The sequence below is a fragment of the Portunus trituberculatus genome, chromosome 23 (assembly GCF_017591435.1).
Source record: "Portunus trituberculatus isolate SZX2019 chromosome 23, ASM1759143v1, whole genome shotgun sequence".
NCBI classification, from domain to species: Eukaryota; Metazoa; Arthropoda; class Malacostraca; order Decapoda; family Portunidae; genus Portunus; species Portunus trituberculatus.
The window spans coordinates 3,790,001-3,812,345 of NC_059277.1; the positions used below are offsets into that span (position 1 = coordinate 3,790,001).

Consider the following 22,345-nt stretch of genomic DNA (forward strand, 5'->3'; position numbering starts at 1 on the left):
AGACTCAGAAATTAAACTGAGATACACTTTTGTGTAGTGTAAATTTCATGTTTTGTAAGTTGAAGATATCATAACTTCATAACAGAAGCAGTGGTCCTTTTTTCTTTTAGCCCTTTTAGTGTACTTGGCTACAGCCCTTTTTCATTAAAAGAAAGGAAAAATTTTATGCTGTTACTAATGCTGGAGCCATACCATAGAGGTGGTTTCCCTGAGAGAATCGATTATCAGAGATAGTGGAATGCAAATAGAAAAATAATCCTTACCAATAAAATAACCAGTGAAGACTCAGAAGCAACGATGTAATCAAAACAACACAAGCACACCCTCTGTTTATAGCTTTGCTTCAGGAATTATCTTGATTTTTACTTCAATTTGTATGACACCAGCAAGTAACAGCAAATCTAAATTAATGATTACCCTGGTAGTGAGCTTGTCCACCTCTCAGTCTCTTACCCATAGCTCCACTCCCATGGTATACACACTTCTCCATCCAACATAACAGCATAGTAATGTGTCACCCAGAGTCTTGCACCAGTCAGCAGTGGGGAAAGGCGGTAGGTGTCCTTCAGGAGACGCTCGAGGCATTGTATCATCATAGCGGGCATCACTGAGTCATCCTTCTCCAGAAACTCCAGGCCAAGCTCCTTCTTACACTGTTCATATAGCTGCTTCTCCTGGTCTCTGATGCTGTAGGAGTAAATGAGGCTCAGATGTACATGGATTCAAACACTGACAGAATTTTACAGAGAGAGAGAGAGAGAGAGAGAGAGAGAGAGAGAGAGAGAGAGAGAGAGAGAGAGAGAGAGAGAGAGAGAGAGAGAGAGAGAGAGAGAGAGAGAGAGAGAGAGAGAGAGAGAGAGAGAGAGAGTGTGTGTGTGTGTGTGTGTGTGTGTGTGTGTGTGTGTGTGTGTGTGTGTGTGTGTGTGTGTGTGTGTGTGTGTGTGTGTGTGTGTGTGTGTGTGTCTCTCTTGGTAATGGTAACCTCAAAATCTACCTGAGATTTGTCTACCACCGTCACTCCTCAACTAAGATAAAATTAATATAATCAATATTACTAAAATGTTCATTATTAAATTTTGCACTTTATTCTTGAAATTTCTTTGTCCTGCATATTACAGTACTTACATGAACACATTTAACTCTTTAATCATTTACATTGTTCAATCAACATCAATATGAATAACTATTTCCCTAAGGCTACCATGGTATGTCATCAAAAGTGGTCATTCTTACTCTCTATGTTACTGTCTCCCATCAACCATATGAAGGGAAGTTTTGGTTCTTCCAGTCCAAACAGCAGAGTACTTAATGCAACCAGTCTGTCTCATTATAACTAGTATGTCCTTTTTTATTCAGAATGTTTTAAAGGAGCACGTCTTTTTCAGTCGAGCATTTTTATCCCAAATGAAGAGTGGCTGTCAAAAGGTATCACCATAGATGGAGTGATTTGCTTGTCAAAATAATTGCCAATCTCACCTCAGTATTAATCCAACATCTTACCGATTCTCATAATGAAACTAACCTGTGGTAGTCATTGATTGTTTTCTCAGCCTGCTCCATATTCTCTGTGATGAAATTAACCAACAACCAAGGAGGACAGGATGAAGGTGCCAAAATCTGACCCGTAGGAGACAACATCAGTGGTCCTGCAGCTCTGTAACAAAGAAGTCTCTGTAACTGCAGCACACTGTTATGTCAGCATTATGATATACTTTTCATTTCCATTGTCTCCGAGCTAATGGCAGTATGGATGACTCACGACTCCACTACAAGCTCCAAGGAGGATAGAGACTCTGGCCAGGTCTTAGGGAAGGCATCACGGCCCCTGTAGTCTCCCAGTGCTGTGACTAAACGACGCAGGTGCTGGATGTAGTTTTCTAAAAGGACATATGACTGGTACTTTCTGCAAGACAGAGGATCTACAACAATTATCTCTGATAACAGTAGCTATAAAGTTACTAATAACTACCTCTTCTCTTGGATCTAATGCCTGTTCCTTGACATTCTTTCAAAGTAGAAAACTCTACCTACTCATGTATGTATCTATGCTTCAGCCCTACTTATTCTCAAATATAGGCAACATTAATGCCAAATGGAACTTCATTACTCATAGATCAAAGAATATTATTTGTTCTTGTAGTACATCAGCAAAAAATGTAGCATAAGTTACTGTACTCACTACTTTGTAACATGACCATGTAAACTGTAACCTGGGTCACTAAGACTACATTGAATATAGTACAATGAAACATTATAATATGATTATATTTCACCAAGCAAGTAAAAAAACTTTATTAAAATGTGAAAATACAAAGTAATAAAGGAGATACTAAAGATGTTTACCTGTGTGTAATTTTGATATCCCTCAAAGCATTTGAAACAGCCTTCTGCATGCCTGGTATGCGTTGGAGGACGGCATCTTGCTCAGGAAGTCTGACAATCAGCTGATGGTACAGAAAATCTCATCGTTAACAACTTTACAAATTCCCTAAGGAAATTCTGTATAAACAAATGCAGACCTATTGAAAAAAAAAAAGAAGTAAAATAGCACTATTGAAGCTGAAGGTTACTATCACAAGGCTATCACACTGTTGCAACCTACAGATATGATCTCAAATTATGTAACTATCAACCCTATGTGAGAGTTGTCACTGGGTCTTTTCTGGTAATAAGTGCTCATGAATGGCAAAGTGAATTTTCGTTCTCATCATAAATATATTAATGAAGGCCAACTGTATTCTGCACAAGAAGGAACGTGAGAAGACAACAGGATGGTGTCAAGCATATTGTACCCGTCCCTCAATGAATGGTGATTGTAATGATAATCTAAAAGCTATTACCAAACCATTACTCTAACATTGCCATTACTATTACAAGCAGGCATCTATATCATAGTTAAACAATCTCTTGCATTAAATGCTAAATGAAACCTATTATACAAGATATCACACAAAAGATGTCTGTCTTGAAAAATTAATATCATAGTACATATTTTCTTTCCTCTGACTCACCTTCAGCCACTGATTCCGAACTTCTGATGTGCTGAGGACAACACCGCCTTCAAAGCTCACACCTGTCTCATTGCCGAAGTGAATCGCTCTGCCTGTGAAAGCCAGACATTTGTTACCAAGCATGTACTCTTGGTTATACAGCCACAGTCACCATCAATGACTGGATCAGCTCCAATCAAGTCCTCTGTGCTTGGTGTTTTCCTTCAATTTGTTTAACATCTGTTGGCCATCCAATTTTGTAAGGATATTGTTAATGAATCAGAACACTTAAGATAAAAGGAAGACACAATGTAAGTGTAGCGTCTATCTATTACCAATCATGGAAATAAGTGATGACAGTAACAATAAGAGAGTCTGGCTATACCTTTTCATTCACTTTTTTGTTTCCTGCAGTTTTCATAATCATATTTCCTTTATACAACTTTTCTATACCTTTCCCTTAAATACTTCAGTACTTTTCACAACTATCTATACCAGTGTCCTCACCTTTCAGGATGTCTTTCACTTCCTGATGGTGCATCATCAAGGAACGAAGTCCCTGCAGACACCCTCGCAGGTGTGTGGTGCCCAGACCTCTCTGCCAGGTGAGTTTTGTTAGCCCAAGCTCATGTATCAGCCCTGCCTGAAGATTCACAATATCTTGCCGAATGGGCTCACTCACTGCCAGTCGCTTCTCAGCTTCTCCCATGTTCTTGATGAGCCATGAACTATAATGATGTAAAAAATGAATTTACAATGACAAGATTGGACAAATATGGTGGTGGTAGTTTCTTCAAAGTCTGTGCTTGTAACAACTTGCTGGATGGGAATTTCCCATATGTGCCTTTCTATTGTTTAGGAATTAAGAAAGAACTGAGGACATCTTGTGTTCAAATTAATTAATAAGCAAGGTCTATACATATCTTTTGTAATATATGTATGCAAAGTAGCTTTGGAACAAAGCAAAATCCACATGTTGTAATTCATGTGTGTAAACACCAAGAAATTTAAGGACAAAACAGAATTCAGATTTAGAAAAGCACTTTCAAAATAATTTGAGATCATCTATACAAAATAAAACATCATCTATAAAGAGTCAAACATCAGTGATACTGAAAGCAGCATTCTTACTATAGATCCTCCTTTTTCCGAGCAGTGGAAAACTCCTCCTCTGGATTGAAGACACCAGTAGCATCATAGAAGGAGCGAGACCACTTAATCTTCCTGTCTGGCTTGCGGGATTGCTCTGGGAGGCTGTCCACATACTTGGTGGGGAGATGGAAGACGCTGAGAATCCCATGGACGGTGTCTCTCAGTGACGGCTTGTTGAGACAAAGGTCAACTGTGTGGAGGTTGCCTGTATAACGCAGACAAGATGACATTGGAGATAACATGAAAATTACAGTCACCCTATAGTGCACCATTACTTTGCCTCAATGTCAAAAATATAAGATACTAGTAAAATTATCTGAGGCAAAAAGAAAAGCTTTGCCAGTAGCTATTTAAGTTTTGTATAAAAAACTACCTTTGCTACATATATTTTGAGTCATCCATTTTTTATACTAATGCAGAACTGGAGTTAAAAAACTGTCTCTTCTGTGAGATTATCTGTGAGTGTTCATGATTATTACTGATGTTTTATCAGTGGCCTTCATAAGAGAATTTCCAATAAGTAATTCTGTTACTACAACTATGCTATACTAGGATACATGAAAATTTTAAAATGGTTTATGTAGTACATGGGTTTACATTCATGATGCTATACATTGTGTGAGAGAAGGTTGCACCAAATGTCGCCAAACCAACTTTGTGCATTTCTCTTGGTGTTAAGTGAATGACACACCTTCCAAGTTCTTGTTTCTGACATAGAACTGCAGGCTAACAGGACTTGGCTTCTGGTCCTGGATGAGCAGGTCAAGGTGATTGTTAAGGAGTTTGAGGGAAGAATCATTGATGTGCTGGGCTCGTGGGTGCTGGCAAAACAGATCTGGATGGACAAGAAAGTAGAAAGGTCGCAGGGCAGTGGCAACTTCTGCTGAGGACAAACCACGGACCTGCAGCCACACTGTGTCAGGAAGTATTGGCGCTTTCTTCAATAATACAACAAATCTGAAATAGAATATTTGTCCAGAAATAACTTTCACATAATAATATACCAATGTTCTGAACAAAGGCAATGAGTCATACAGTGATTCTTGAATAACATATAAAGAAAATTTATTTTTCCAGATAGCATAGTTTTTTTTTATTGAAACTTTTCCAGATAGCATAGTTTTTTTTTTTTTTATTGAAAGAATGAGGAAAAAAAACACGTGTAACATATAAAATGAATGGAAACAACATGAAAGCTGATATTAGGGTTGCCATATATTAATCATCAAAATTCCAGACATCTTCATTAACACCTGATATAACATTGGAAAACATATAAATCAATAAGAAAACTCAATTTATTTACCTTTGCTGCAGTAACAAGATCACAAGGCCACAAACAAGCAAACAATAATACAAATATATCAACACAGGTTAAAGAGAAAGGGCTGGTGCACAACGTGAGGTGAGTCATGCGACGAAGGAAGGCTTCCTAGCCTTCCTTCCCTTCGTCGGCTCCATACAAGATATACAGGTAACTCTTGATTTACACGATTGATGCGTTCCAAGAGGCATTGCGTATTTCAAAATTAGTGTAAAACAAACTTGTAATTCTCATAAGAAACAATTGATAATAAATAGGGGGATGTGGGATGTGGTCCAAATCATGTATAAGCAAACCGATCGCACAAATTTGATTAATTATAATATTTTTTGCGTAAATTAAACACGTAAATCAAGAGCTACCTGTATATAACTGTGACCTCACTGAATGTTTCCCTTTGTGTCTCACAACACAAAAGGGAAGTCACAGCATGCCCTCTAAAGACAACTCTCTTCTTTCACACAAAACTACATGCATCTATCTACACATACATTCTTCATGCAAAATTTAAAATTGACAAAAAAAAAAAAAAAAAGAGATGATGCCTCTACTATTCTTGGAGTCCCTTTCCAGCTATATTTCAATAAAACTTGTTTGGGGAGCAGCATCTCGTCGGCTTTTTTTTTTTTTTTTTATCAGAATTTTTGTTGCCCTTGGCCAGTTTTTCCCTCTTACATAAAAACAAACAAACAAACTAGTCTTGAGTCAAACTACTAAAGCAGCTACTAATTGGTAAACCCTTCCCCTTCCTCTCTCACTATTTCAACCTACAGAAATATAATTTTTTTTCAAAGTTACTGATGGAAGCTGATATTCCAGACATTTGAGGAATTAAAAAAATTCTCCTGGACACAGATTTTGACACATGATTTCCAAACATATCAGGGAAAATCTGTACATATGGCAAACCTAGCTAATATGATACATGAAATACGAAGATTGCACAACACATTTCACTACAACCAGGCACCGCTTGGCTATCTGAAACTGAATCTGAATATATGATGAGCAGGGTACCAAAGTTGATGCATGACACTCATTCTTGAGGAAACTGGTGGTACGCATGAGGGAGCCAGAGTGCAATGCGGTAAAGTGAATCTAGTGTGCCTGTTTTCAGTGAAGTGTTGTTGTGATAAATGTGTTTAGTCATTTAGTAAACAAGTCACAATAGAGCCACTGTCTAAAATAAGTTGAAATCTGTAGGAAAACATGAATGTTTATGTGTGTCAGTATTAATGTGGAATTATCCAAATCATAACGTTATCTACAGACAAGATTCACATTCATGATGGATATCTGGAGGAAGAGTGAAAATACAGTTTGTCAAGGTGTCCAAATAAGCGTGAAGCAGTGGCATCACAATGTCAAGTCATCCTCATGCACATACACCAGGTAGTTCAAGGTGACACTGATAACAGGCCAATACAGGGTCACCGCTACAGGCGAGTCCAGATAAAGGTAAAAAATATGCATAAAAATACGCTAATTTTCACTGCCTCCTCTACCCTCACCTCCATCGCGCTTGCCGCAGGTGCAGGTTAATCATCTATGACAGTCCTGTGCTCTGTTCCTCGATATTTCATAGAAGAGACGCGTGAAATAACTTCAATCACAACACTACGTGGCATGGATCAGCTGATTCGACCATGTAAACAAGTCTAGCCTCCCTCGTCCTGTTACCGAGTACCACCCGACTTGGCTACAGCAAATTATTTCATTATCAATTCAATAATAAATGTATCAATCAATCAATCAATGAAAGAAAATACTACTTATTTATATATTTATATACTATTTATTCATATATTCAAATAATCTGCAAGAAAATATTACTTATCTATATACTACTTATTTGTATATTATCTATATACAAATATACCACTTATTTACATAATCGTGAAAAAAAAGATATTTGGAGAGAATGTCCTCCAGTAAATTTTGGGTTGAGTGAAATAAAACAAATTGTAAACATTTGGGCTGTTTAACTGTTGGTTATTAAGCTTGTGGATGAGAAGAGGGAGAGAGACAACTGGAAGAAATAAGAGAAGAAACGCGAGCGCGGGCGCGCGCGTCTTTTTTTTTTTTTTTTTTTTTTTTTGTGTGTGTGTGTGTGTGTGTGTGTAATTCACTGTTTGATCTGCTGCAGTCCCTGACGAGACAGCCAGACGTTACCCTACGGAACGAGCTCAGAGCTCATTATTTCCGATCTTCGGAAAGGCCTGAGACCAGGCACACACCACACACCGGGACAACAAGGTCACGATTCCTCGATTTACATCCCGTACCTACTCACTGCTAGGTGAACAGGGGCTACACGTGAAAGGAGACACACCCAAATATGTGTGTGTGTGTGTGTGTGTGTGTGTGTTGTTTTCATCACCATATAGGCTACAGTCAATAACACATTAGCTTCTAGAAAGATTCCCATATTGTCTTCTACTACTACTGCTACTACTACTACTACTACTACTACTACTACTACTACTACTACTGCTGCTGCTGCTGCTGCTGCTGCTGCTGCTACCACTACTACTACTACTACCACTACCACTACCACCACCACCACTACTACTGCTGCTGCTGCTGCTGCTGCTGCTGCTGCTGCCACCACATCCACCACCACCATTACAGCCACCACCACTGCCACCATTTCACTGCTGCTGCTGCTGCTGCTGCTGCTGCCACATCCATTACTACCATTACAGCCACCACCACTGCCACCACCACCACCACTACCACTGCCACTGCTACTACTACTAATTCTACTATTACAACTACTACTACTGCTACTGCTACTACTACTACTACTACTACTACTACTACTACTACTGCTGGTGGTGGTGGTGGTGGTGGTGGTGGTGCTGTTGCTGTTGCTGTTGCTGCTGCTGCTGCTGCTGCTGCTGCTGCTGCAACTACTACTACTACTACTACTACTACAACTACTGCTACTGCTACTACTACTACTGCTACTGCTACTACTACTACTACTACTACACTACTACTACTACTACTACTACTACTATACGTTCTCTACGGTCAGTAAAGAAGAGGATGAGGAAGATAATTGTAGATAAGAAAAGAAACAGCTTCGCTCAGGTTTGGAGATAAAGTAGAACACACAATCAACACCTGGCAGACTAAATACACAGTGGTCATGATGACAGTGTAGCGGCATGGAGGGCCTGTATATCTGTGTATCTGTAGTGAGCAAGAATTTCCCCTCCCTTCCTACCGCTCGGGCCATTTAACGGGATTTAAGGCCATTGTGGAGACTCCTGCAATTAATCCGGCCTCTCCGCCCCCTTTAAAGAGCAGTGGAGGGTGAAAGCAGTGAGGAGAAGGGACTCCACACCTTGAAAAGACGTAGTTGGTGGAACTTGCTGCCGCTGTCCTAAGAGAAGTAAGGGACGCGTCTCGGCATCTGGTTATGAACGACTCCTGCCGGGCTCGTATTTTGAAACGCTTTGAAACACCATTTTCCAATCCCCAAAAGATTAACATTCGGATTCTCATGAGTGCAGAATACTTGCTATGCGATCACCGGATTCATTAAAAGATACTCGTAAGTGAAAAATCGAGCTTATTTAAAATAGTCAAGATAGGAATCCGAATGCGGGCCCCTATTTAAGCGGCGTTCAGTTTGGTGCCCTTGACGCCGAAATGGGAAGGTTTCTTACGAGTGCCATCAGCGATCCCTGCAGGTAAAGAGGGTTCGTGTTCTTGGTGTTCTTGCTTCCTGGTAGTTGTTAGGAGATTATTCTGAGACGTTTCCGCTCTGCATCTTCACTACATGAAAAAAAAAAGGCACTACTGTTTGAAGTCACACGGATATTTAAGAATGCTTTCATGATTTTACTGGCAAATTAACAATGTTTTTTCATTATCAACAGGAGGAACACTCTTGAGAAACTGGCTAATCATCTCGGTGGTCTTTGAAAATAGTTGTGGTGAGAATCCAAACCCACGCACAAAGGCTTGAAATATGCAGAATGGGGCAGCATATCAGAGGAACGCAGAACAAAAAAAAAAAAAAGATAAATTCCACGAAATAATATGAAATGAAACGCAAGACATTAAGAATTATACTCAATCTGATAAAAGTATGGAAGTAAATAAACAAAGCGGAATAAGATGGCGGAGTAAATGAAATACAGATAATTTTGACGTTTATCCAATCCAACAGAAAAATAAAAAATAAGTATATAAGCCAAGGGGGATACAGGGGTGAAGTGAAGCAAAAACCCAAGCATAACAAACTTACACAAACACAGCGATCCTGCTCTCGCTTTGTTTCCAATCGGCGCCAAGGAGAAGTAATCCATTTTCTCTCCGTCCTCTAAGGTACTGGCAATCAAAGAATCTTCAGCGTTGTTACTGCCGCAGATTGCCACAAGGGTCACTCTTAAGGGTCGAGGGTCTGTTTATCCTTTTCTACTGGATACTGGAGAATGTTTTGCTCACAGAATCCATTACGACATCAAAGGCCACATTCTCAAGGGTTTCGCAGTATTATCAAGGCTGTATTTTTAACAGGCTCTAGTGGAAGTTATTATGGTTTTCAAGGTGAAGGAAGTTTTTATGATCTTAGCAAGAGTTTGTGAAATACTCTGGATCAAAAACATTCACGACATGCTCGAATTCTGAAACACTTAGCTCTTCCACCACGACTGTTCTCAAAGGCCACTGAAAGAACGTTTCTTCTGTTTATATGGTAGATATCTTGTTAATCTTTCACCGGAACCGTAAAAAAGGAAAAAAAAAGTCCTTATAAATCCGAGTACCTTTATCTGGAGGCTTTTCAATGCGACGAGGCAAATGGGCAAGCCTCTTAATGTGTGGGCCTATGTTCACTTAGCAGTAAATAGATACGGGATGTAACTCGAGAGGTTGTGGCCTCGCTTTCCCGGTGTGGAGTGTGTGTTGTGGTCTCAGTCCTACCCGAAGATTGGTCTATGAGCTTTGAGCTCGCTCCGTAATGGGAAAAGGCTGGCTGGATGACCAGCAGACGACCGTGGTGAATTACACACACACACACACACACACACACACACACACACACACACACACACACACACACACACTCTCTCTCTCTCTCTCTCTCTCTCTCTCTCTCTCCTAACCCAGCATTAGTCTGAGCGTAATAATTGGACCAATTAGCCACGGGAACGGAAGCAGGTGTCCTAAATAGGTTTGAAAACTATGCCAGCTGCCGGATATTGAACTTAATTTGTTTCTTCTTCAGTTTAAGCTGAGGCGAAGGTCAGGTGATGCACGAACGTGACCTTATTGACCTTGATGGGAACACGAGCACTAAATAAGTTCAAGATGAAAAAAAAAACAAAGAAAACAGAACCACAGACACTGAAATTATAAAACCATGGAGCTCTTCCTATCTAAAACTTTCCACTGTACTGAATCAAGTTTAAGACCATAAAAGAAAAGAAAAGAAAAAAACAAGCAGACAAGAAAAACACGACAGAAAAATTTAAAACGTTGGAACACTCTATCTATTTCATATTATCCGCTTTCCTGTGACTTGAACTGATTCCAAGAAAAATAAAGCAAGAGAACCACAGGAATATAAGAACATAAACTTTGGAACTCCCTGCCTGACTTTATTTTTCACTTTGCCATTACTAATTCACTAATTCCAAAGAGAAGTGTAACAAATAATCTCTACAACTAAAAAGGACAGTCGCAAAAAGTACGCCTCTGTTTACTTCTTTCTTTCTTTATTTTTATTTTTTATGAAGTATTTACTCAGTGCAATATACTGAAGGTAATTTGTGTCGTCTTCTACGTTGTCTTCTACGAACCATTCCAGCACAATACAAAGTTAACAAGCACTGCAGCACAATAAAACAGCACTTACATTCTCCTCCTCCTCCTGCTTCTACTATTCACATCTTTCATCTCTCCTCCTCCTCCTCTTCCTCCTCCTTCTTCTCTGTCTCTCTCCAGTCCCTCTTATTCATGCATATATACGTCTCCCCACACACTCTCTTCTTCCTCTCTCTCTCTCTCTCTCTCTCTCTCTCTCTCTCTCTCTCTCTCTCTCTCTCTCTCTCTCTCTCTCTCTCTCTCTCTCTCTCTCTCTCTCTGCTACCTGTCCTCCCCCACTCATTTCTCATCATTCCCTGTTTTATCAACCTCTACGTCTTCCCAAGGCTCTTCTATATCTACCCTGTAATTACTTCTCGCCCTAACTTATACTTCACTGTTCAATGTATATACTGTCCACACACACACACACACACACACACACACACACACACACACACACACACACACACACACACACACAAGAATATGCTAGTTTGGTATAAACAGATGAGACATTACAAGTGTAACTCATTCCTGTGAAGATACAAAAACGTAAAAATTATAGTAAATAAACAAATAAAAAATAAATGAAATAGATGAATAAATAAACAAGATAAAAGAAGGTAGATCAAAACGAAGCTAAACACAAACAAACAGACAAGCAGACAGACAGACAGACAGATAGAAACACACACACACACACACACACACACACACACACACACACACACACACACACACACACACACAGAGGAAGTACTTACCCAATAGGCATTGAGGTGTGTATCCAGCCCACAATACTAGTGGAAGCTGGACTCCTTTCTGTCTTTCAATATAAACAACAACCGACAATAATGCCTGGTGACATTGAGATTATTGGCGAATTAGTGTGTTCCATTTTTTCCCTGCCAGTAAGCTAAAATTACTTACAAATGTTTAAAAAGAAAAGAGAGAAAAAGACGGAATTTAGTGGTGGATTAAGGGAGAAATAAAGACACTGGACAATTTTACAAGGCACTAAAAACTGTAATATCATTTTTATTGTGCAGAGTGAGCGAGGGAGGGAGAAAGGAAGGATATGAAGGTGATAACGTGGTGTTGGAATGGTTAATAGGACTGTTAGAGAGAGAGAGAGAGAGAGAGAGAGAGAGAGAGAGAGAGAGAGAGAGAGAGAGAGAGAGAGAATAATGATAGCAGTAATTGACAGATTGGTTAATTGATCACAAGATTGCACTCATAAAAATGTAATAAAAAAAGTTATCTATAGTAAATAAGAGAGTAAAAAATCTCTCTCTCTCTCTCTCTCTCTCTCTCTCTCTCTGAACAACCCATCCAGTAAAATGATACACAAAACCGGGCATCTTTTCATGAATCCTACGTGGAAGCAAAAGGCAATAGTTTTCCTGGAGCTAAAATCGCAATATACGAGTAAACGGAACGCTATTGGCCATTCTTCTCTTCCTCCCCATTTCTATCCCGAAGCTAACTCGTTTACGTACGTGGAGGAAGATTGTACCGAGCGCGTAAACCTTGTTATGGGCTTCCTTTGGGGTCTAGTCTCACCCCAGCGTACGGGCGTGTAGAATATTAGGGTGTTAAAGGTTTTGTTTATTTATGTTCTCTCGGTTATCTTAGCCCTATCCCTCCTGCTTGTTTATTTAGTGTACAGCAGTAGGGGGATTATTTAATGGCTTTGTTTATCTGTGTTCTTTCAGTCATCTAAGTTTGTTTTATTTCGAATACGGTGTTCAGGTTTTTTTTTTTTTTTTAGCATACGGTGTTCAAGATTTTGTTTAATTTTTAGCGTACGGTGTTCAAGATTTTTTTTTTTAGCATACGGTGTTCAAATTTTGTTTATTATTATTTTTTTTTTTAGCGTACGGTGTTCAAGATTTAGTTTATTTCATGTTCTGCCGGCTACTTTATCCCTTTAGTTAGTGTGTCTATTTCTTCTACTATGCTTTACCTATACGTGTAGCGCATCATCGTGGCTCACATTTACGAAACACTCTAGCTGTGCTCTAATAAGGAATGTTCTTGAAAGGGTCATACTCAAATTTTCACAGCAATTGTCTCGGTTCTCAGTAAATGATGTTCAATTGCTCATGACACCTTACCTTATTCGACAAACCAAATGAAGCAGTTTCTTGAAGCAAATCCTAAATTAAATGCATCAAAAAGCTTCACTAAATATTCAATCCCATATCCTGATGTGAATAATATCTTCCAAAATGTTAATCTAAATGTACACAAGATCGATTTCTGAAGATGAGAGAGAGAGAGAGAGAGAGAGAGAGAGAGAGAGAGAGAGAGAGAGAGAGAGAGAGAGATAAAAACATAACAAAGGAATAAACTATTACGGAAAAAAATAGTCACCCTTCAAATCTCCAATAATATTCAGCATAACCCAACAAAGTAAGTCGAGATGAGACGCCAAAACGTTTTATTATTCCATTTGAGAAATTCAATACAATATCACGAAGCATAAAATGGACAATTAAATATTAAAGATTCGATCATCTTAACTATGTCATGAATAAAGGTACAATAATCTCTCTCTCTCTCTCTCTCTCTCTCTCTCTCTCTCTCTCTCTCTCTCATCCGTTCACGTGATTCAAAAAAAGCATTTATTTATTATATTTTTATTTTAGAAGAAATTTTGGTAGTAAAAAAAGAGCAAACAAACATGCATGGAGATAAAACACAAACGCAAATAGCAGATAGAAAATAAAAAGCGGAATGGGAAACAGCACACACGAGCAGCGGATGAAAGAAAACGGAGGTTGTTGATCCTTTGCGTTTGAGGAACACCAGCAGTTGTCCTACCGTCCATTAAGTAAATTTCTCAAGGGGGAACCCAAGGAGAATTAGCGGGACGTGTCATCATTATAATTTCTGTCGTTCTCTCTGTCTGTCTATCTGTTTGTCTGGCTGTCTGACTGTGTGGCAGGCTGGCTATGTCTTTGCTTCTTTCTGTTTGTCTATCTGCCTGGCTGTTTCTTTGTTACTCTGTATGCTTGGGTCTTTTATCTCTCTCTCTCTCTCTCTCTCTCTCTCTCTCTCTCTCTCTCTCTCTCTGTGTGTGTGTGTGTGTGTGTGTGTGTGTGTGTGTGTGCTTTCGTACAAATTTAGTGCGTTTGACAGTTAAAAAGACACTAAAGTTTATCCAGTAAAAAGTACACTATCTTTAGAAAAATTGTTCGGCTGTAGTTTTGCATCCTCTCCAGATAATACTGACATGCAGCATTTCCCAGCACTTCCTAAACTTTATTACCGCTCCCTAGGCCGAGACACCCTGCTCCAGACAGATGTATAGCCAGGAGACTCGATTTCTTGATAGGCAGATGGAGGAAGGAAACAACAGAGTGGAAGAAAAAAGAGGTAAGGTGAAAGAGATGTTTGCAAGAGGAGGTTAGTGGCGTGAAGAACAATTCCAATAGAATAAATGTAATGTAATAACGCTTCAGGCCTCAACTTGCAATCAGAAACAGAAGGAAACGAATGGGCTGAACAGAAGCGGCTGCACGTCAAAGAACAATACCTCGAACACCCTTTCTATATCAAATAAAAGTTTCTCAGAGCCTGTAAAATAATTGAAACACACCATTCTACATAGAAGTGAGAGAATAGTGATCGAAGTATACGTATAATGAAACGAAGGGACAGAACAAAGAAAGTTTCCCTAGTCCTAAAACAAGACTCACAAGCATTTCTAAATCAAATACAAGTTTTCAGTGTACCTTAAAACAATTCAGACACATCATCCGACAGGAGGAATAATATCAGCCCAACTAAGCAATAAATAGATCAATAATGAAAAGACAGACGGTTAAATAAGAGAGAGAGAGAGAGAGAGAGAGAGAGAGAGAGAGAGAGAGAGAGAGAGAGAGAGAGAGAGAGAGAGAGATATCACTCCTAAAAATGAGACGCAGCCAACCGTCGTTCTAAAAAAAAAAAAGAATGAGGAGGAGGTGCAAGCTAGAGACATGTTAATCTACATACGAATGAAAAAAAGGAAGGAAAACGAAAAAAAAAAAAAACGAAAGAAAAAAAAATCCTTAGGGAGGCATGAGTTCGGAACTAAGGCTTCTGGGAATCGTCATAGCGGGGACGTTTAGCAGGGAAATGAAATGGTGGTGAAAATATTTTAGCCTTGTTTGACGCACGGCGAGGCAGTCTTCCACGCAGCCCCGCGGTATTATGGCTTGAGAGGTGTGTGGAGTAACGGAGAGAGAGAGAGAGAGAGAGAGAGAGAGAGAGAGAGAGAGAGAGAGAGAGAGAGAGAGAGAGGTGAGAGAGGGCAAGGATAATACATGTTTCCATTTTTTCAGAAAGGAAAATCTGCGTGTCTTTACAAAACAAACACAAGACTGGTGATGGAGTGATTGTTTTGTGTCCGTGTAGTCTGCCAAAACAACAATGCAATTCCTTGATAAGCACAACATTCATCTTGCGCAAAGAAAAGAAAATACATAGAAACGTAAAGTAAAATACCGTGTGTGGATTTTTTATCTTTTATTTCTCTTTTCATTTTTCCATTTTGTTTTAATCTGAGAATATCGCGGCATAGTGATGACGATATATATATATATATATATATATATATATATATATATATATATATATATATATATATATATATATATATATATATATATATATATATGATAAAAAGATGTTAAGATAAAAGAGTAATGTGTAAATGTAAAACTACGGGGAGAGAACGTTTCATTTGATCTTTTCCAGCTCACAGGAACATATAAAAACGAAAACACACACACACACACACACACACACACACACACACACACACACACACACACACACACACACACACACACACACACACACACACACACTTCATATTTCTCTAAGTCCACTGGGTCAAAAGGTCACGTGGTCATCAGATTCACAGTGCCATTAGGTCACCAACTCACGATGTCACTGTCACCAAGATCATACATACATAAGGTCAAAAGAAGGTCAATAAATTTGATATAAGTAGTCATAAAATCCCGAGGTCACAAGATCACAAGGTCAAGTTGGTCATTGCTTCCTTCTCCCTAAAGTTTCGTCACAAACCAGCAAAGTTGAGTTCTAAGCGTGGTGGTTTTCAAAAAAGGTTTCCCACTCTCGAAGTTTTGCAGTGGTTTCAAGAGAGGCTTCCTGGTACTAATGAGGCCAGAAGAGAAGCTGGGACTGTCCTGTTGTCAGTTCTCTCGTCCTGGCAACGCTACACGACTGGTCTCCGCCTGAATTAGTTTTTCTCGACCTTTTAAACACGCATATCAAGTTTTCATTCAATATTTTCCAGTGGTTGGCTTCGTGGCTCCTTTTACTCCCAGAAACTCATGGACTCATACAACAACACTTTATTAATACAAAGAATAGATAAAAATAACCATAAAAAAACTATATTCCCGGAGCAAAAACTTTAATTCTATCTCTAAATAAGGCAGAGGTTCATCATTGACGATACTTCAAGATCACCAAGCAGGAAGAAGAGGAGGAACACAAAGAGAGAAGAAGCATCACTAGACCTACTGGTTATTACTAAGGGAGACTGTGACAAACTGTACTAACTGATCAAGAGTGAGAGAGATTGGGTAGTAAATGATGAGAAGAGGCTAGGGATAGAAGAAAAATATGTCTTAAATCAACTTTTTTCTCACCATCTCTCTCTCTCTCTCTCTCTCTCTCTCTCTCTCTCTTTCCTGCCCATCGCTCACTGATCAGTCAGCCTCGTCATATGCACAAGCGAACTCTATTCCCATCCGTTAGATCCCTTTTGTTCATCACTCTTTCTCTCCCTCACGCAATTCCCGCCTTTCCATCTCCTGTTCCAAACTCACACATTCTCTTTTGATATATACATTCTCTCTCTCTCTCTCTCTCTCTCTCTCTCTCTCTCTCTCTCTCTCTAGTTACGAGGACTTGAGGATTGTGAATTAACTTTGGAGACTGTTACATCTCTCTCTCTCTCTCTCTCTCTCTCTCTCTCTCTCTCTCTCTCTCTCTCTCTCTCTCTCTCTCTCTCTCTCTCTCTCTCTCTCTCTCTCTCTCTCTCTCTCTCTCTCTCTCTCTCTCTCTCTCTCTCTCTCTCTCTCTCTCTCTCTCTCTCTCTCTCTCTCTCTCTCTCTCTCTCTCTCTCTCTTTCCCATCTTCCTCTTTACCAGTCATCTTTCATGTTGCAAACTTTCCCTGTTTGACCTACACACACACACACACACACACACACACACACACACACACACACACACACACACCACAAACAAACACACATCAAGTTCGTGTGTGTATCTTCTCTCTATGAAATGTGTGTGTGTGTGTGTGTGTGTGTGTGTGTGTGTGTGTGTGAATAGAAGATATCTACGAATAGAATTGCGAGTCATGGTAATGAATTTTGTAGTCGTTACGAATGATAACAACAATAGTGATATCAATTATATTGATAACAATAATAATAATGATAATAATGACGATAATAATAAGATAATAATAATAATAATAATAATAATAATAATAATAATAATAATAATAATAATAATAATAATAATAATAATGATAACAATGATAAAGATGATAATGAAAATAACAAAAGAACAAAAATAGGAACTGCAATAAGACACTACTGCTACTGCTACTACTACTACTACTATAAGTATACGTATACTTAAATATGCATAGGAAGCGCTGTTCAGCTTCCACCCATTAGTGGCGCAGGCAATTCTATTTATAGTGGTACCCATATTAGGGCCCATATCACCACCCAAGCGCATCTTTGCTGTAACCACCTAGAACCTGGGTATCATGGTGACATGTAGGTAACTTTAAACCACTCGACAAATGGTATAGTTTCAAGGCGGTATGAGCTAGGTGTGATTCGAAACTACGCGTGGACGTCTGCCCGACCCAATGCCCACCACTTGATCCACTACGCCACCGCCTCCCTAAACTACTACTACTACTACTACTACTACTACTACTACTACTACTACTACTATTACTACTACTAGTACTACTACTAAAGATAAAGCATAACATTTTTCCTTCTCTGTACCAAGTTCTTTCATGTCATGAAAATGATTCGCCTTTGAAAACGTGAAGTGATTCATATCATGAGAGAGAGAGAGAGAGAGAGAGAGAGAGAGAGAGAGAGAGAGAGAGAGAGAGAGCATACACTACTGGACGTGCAGATCGCACTTCATTTATAACATTCTCTCTCTCTCTCTCTCTCTCTCTCTCTCTCTCTCTCTTACGAGCAGCAACAAACACTCCGGATGAAAGAGTAGAGAGAGAAAAAATAAATATTGCTAAAGGAAAGCGTAAAGCTTCAATCCAAGTAAAACTCAATAAAAGAGGAGAAGAAGGAGGAAGAGGAAGAGGAGGAGGAGGAGGAGGGAAGAAGAGGAGGAGGAGGAGGAGGAGGAGGAGGAGGAGGAGGAGGAGGAGAAGGAAGAAGAAGAAGATGGAGAGGAGAAGGAGGAGGAGTAGGAGGAGGAGGAGGATGAGGAGGAGAGAAGTGGGAGATAAAGAGTGAAGAGGCCATAACAAAGAATAAAAAGCATCCAATATCTAATTGCAGCAATAAATTCTCCCCTGGAAATGGTTCAGAGATAAGAGTCACACTATTTGATGAGTCCAAAGGTGAAGAGAGACACATCCATAACGTGATCTCCTTCAACTAGGCAGCGCGACTCCCCTTCCTCCCTCAGGTGTTGCTGCACGAGGACTCTCTCTCTCTCTCTCTCTCTCTCTCTCTCTCTCTCTCTCTCTCTCTCTCTCTCTCTCTCTCTCTCTCTCTCTCTCTCTCTCTCTGTGTGTGTGTGTGTGTGTGTGTGTGTGTGTGTGTGTGTGTGTGTGTGTGTGTGTGTGTGTGTGTGTGTCGTGGATGATGATGACTCAGTTAGGTATATGTAAACAGATGGCAAATTTTCAAGGACAGAAAATGGGGCACACACACACACACACACACACACACACACACACACACACACACACACTCTCTCTCTCTCTCTCTCTCTCTCTCTCTCTCTCTCTTTACATCGTGCGAAATTATGTCAGCGTGTCAGCCTCGATTGGAGCAGGGAGGGGAGGCAGGGGGGGTGGAGTTTTACAACTGTTATTACCTTTTATCTGGAACACTTTGAAAACATTGTTTTATGACCGAGAAAATCTCTCTCTCTCTCTCTCTCTCTCTCTCTCTCTCTCTCTCTCTCTCTCTCTCTCTCTCTCTCTCTCTCTCTCTCTCTCTCTCTCTCTCTCTCTCTCTCATATTTGACCTACCATGAAAGTGTCACGTTTCCTGATGCAATACAGGATGGCGTGACTCTTCCCTTGTAGTTCACTTTTTTTCTTTTCTTTTTATTTCAGCAACTCGGTTTGAGCACGAACATTCTCTGGAGTGTGGGCTTGGCCAGCAGAGAAAGGGCAATGACTGGGAGGCCGGCAGACAGTTTGACCGGTTAATCGTCATCCCGTCATATACAGGAATGTTCAGATGGCAGCGCTGACCCACACCATCATGCATGTTGACGTGATCAGTGTTATTCCTTGGTGTAACATGACCACTTACTCATGTGTATTGTCAGAGCCAGAAATCTGTTAACCTGCTGAATTTACTCACACTGTGTTTGGAGAATTTCCTTAGTCTTAAATCCTCTGAGAGTTTCCTTACTAAATCTGCTTAGGTACAAATTACCAGCTGACCAGGGGACATTAGATTGTGGGAAAAGGCAAACAGGGTGGAAGTTAATGCAGAGAACTGCTCGACTTCTGACTACGACTGTACCAAGAATGCTTCACGATTTGTCGCAACATGCACCCAATAAATATAAATATTCTGTCAGGCATCATCCCATAATTACAACTAGCTTTGTGTCACGCTATCGTTTTTTTATTCTTATGGCACCGGCAAGGGCAAGATAAATTGCAATAAAAAAATGCCCACTGAGGTGCCACGCCTGTACAAAGACAAAAACATTAACCAAAACCAGAGAATATCTTGAAACCTCTCTTGAAAAAGTTCAAGTCACAGGAAGCTGAAAATACAGAAGCAGGCAAGGAGTTCCAGAGTTTACTAGAGGAAAGGATGAATGATTGGGAATACTAGTTAACTCGTTCATTAGAGAGGTGAACAAAATCGCTGTGAGAGAAAGAAGAAAGTCATGTACTGCGAGGCCACTGGAGGAGGGGAGGCATACAGTAAGCAAGATCAGAGGAACAGTTGGTATGAAAATAACGGTAGAAGAAAGCATGATGTGGAACATTGCGGCTATGAGAAAGACGTTGAAGACTGTTAGAGGAAAGGAACTGATACGACGAAAAGCTTTTGATTCCACCCTGTCTGTCTAAAAAAAGTTTTATGAGTTATGAGTGGAACCGCCCCTCCTCCCCCGCATATACATGAAAAGCATACAACATACGTGGACGGATAAGGCCCTGGTACAGAATTAGCAGTATGGAAAAGGATGAAAAAAGACTCCTAACGCCTAACTTCATAGAAACTGTTTTAGCTAGAGATGAGATGTGAAGCTTCCAGTTTAGATTATAAAGGGTGGAACGAGGATGTACTGTGTAGAAAAGCGAGACAGTTGAGTGTCATTGAAGAAGATTTATTAGTTGTCTGGAAGATTTGTCGAGTTAATAGATGGAGGAAATGAGTCCTGAGGCATTGAACACTACTAAGTTTGCTCTGCTCCAATCAGAAATTTTATAGAGATCAGAAGTTGGGCGTTTTGTGGCGTCCCTGCGTGATCTGTTTACTTCCTGAAGGTTTGATTGTCTATGAAAAGACATGGACAAGTCTGGTGTGGTATCATAAGCTTGGGAGTGAATAGGAAAAGAAGCTTCGTTTAAAAGATGTTTAATGAAGAGAGTGGGTGACAGGACAAAACCTTGAACACACCACCTCCCAGTTGAAAACTCTTCCTCGTCGGAATCTATAAAAAGCGATTAAATTTATACTTATTTTTTCCATTTTCCCATTCAGAGATCTTTCGTCCCCTAGTCTTCTTTTGTTTGCATGATAGAATAAATGCCCCTGGTCATCGTCCCTGCCTCATTGTCCCTCCCTCAATTACTCATCATAGCGCAATGTTTCTAGTCATGTTCCCCAGCGAGCGGTCATCCCAACACAGTGCACAAGTGGCCCACATCTAAATTTCATAATGACAAAGGCAACAAGTCTCTGGGAAACAACACGGTCTTGTTTTTCTTGTGGGCGGCACAGACTTCCTTTTGTCCTCGGCCTTGTGTGTTCGTTCAAGGCTTTCGATGAGAAAAAAAGTAAATAAATAAATGAAATATTGATATTGTCATAATTGTGAAGCATATTACACTCACTGTTTATTTTTCTTCTTCGAAACTTTTCATGTGATTTCTAACATTTCAAAGAGGAAAAAAAATAAGAAAAGAAAAAAAAGGCAAGTTACTTTCAATCAGTACTGACAAGTGTACGGAAGAGGTTTGCCGCTAAAGAAAAAGGTTGCTGCGTTTCTCTAAGACTATGCAAAAGTTCACCACATACGTTATATCATTATATTATTATGGCACTGAGAGAGGCTTGTGTTCTTTGAGCGTCTTCTAGTTTCTGTTATTTGAGATTCTAAGGTTCAAAGTGACCTGTCAGATGCTTGTCCTCCCTAGCTGGTGAGTGTCGCCATGTGATTCTTGGTGGTCGGGCGGCCTAACTGGTTCGTCTACGTTCCACCACAGAAGGCAAAAGCCGACACGCGCAAAATTTCCACTGACCAGATTTTCCACTGACTGACTGATAAGTGGTGGCCGAGCGTTTTTGGAGAGCAACAGATTGAGGTAATTTCCTGGAGACCGTCTGAAAGGACAGCAAGCCTCCACCCCTTCATTTTAAGCCTCGCAGCTGTCACATTACGGTGGACGCGAAGCGCTTAGCGAGCTGTAATATCCTTGAGTGTTCCGTCGACAGTTTATTACATTCCTGTCGCTTCCAACCACTGTCCGGTCATTGCAGGCACACGCTCATCTCGCGTTATTGCGGATTCTTAGCTCTGTTATTAGCACTGCGATTTCCTGCATC

General features: G+C 39.9%; 1 protein-coding gene across 1 annotated transcript in view; it reads right to left on the reverse strand.

The window, feature by feature from the left end:
• LOC123507703 (T-cell activation inhibitor, mitochondrial-like) overlaps window positions 1-7,143 on the reverse strand; it is an 11,533-nt gene extending 4,390 nt beyond the window's left edge. Inside the window, exons 1-9 of the mRNA XM_045260844.1 lie at window positions 6,978-7,143; window positions 4,834-5,099; window positions 4,122-4,347; window positions 3,498-3,718; window positions 3,012-3,103; window positions 2,344-2,444; window positions 1,760-1,903; window positions 1,523-1,654; window positions 1-687 (exon numbers count right to left, since the gene is read on the reverse strand). The exon at window positions 1-687 is cut by the window's left edge and continues 938 nt beyond it. Coding sequence (XP_045116779.1) covers window positions 450-687; window positions 1,523-1,654; window positions 1,760-1,903; window positions 2,344-2,444; window positions 3,012-3,103; window positions 3,498-3,718; window positions 4,122-4,347; window positions 4,834-5,099; window positions 6,978-7,012 — 1,455 coding nt within the window. The 5' untranslated portion in view covers window positions 7,013-7,143 and the 3' untranslated portion in view covers window positions 1-449. The remainder of the gene's footprint in view (window positions 688-1,522; window positions 1,655-1,759; window positions 1,904-2,343; window positions 2,445-3,011; window positions 3,104-3,497; window positions 3,719-4,121; window positions 4,348-4,833; window positions 5,100-6,977) is intronic.
• Window positions 7,144-22,345: the final 15,202 nt, after the last annotated feature.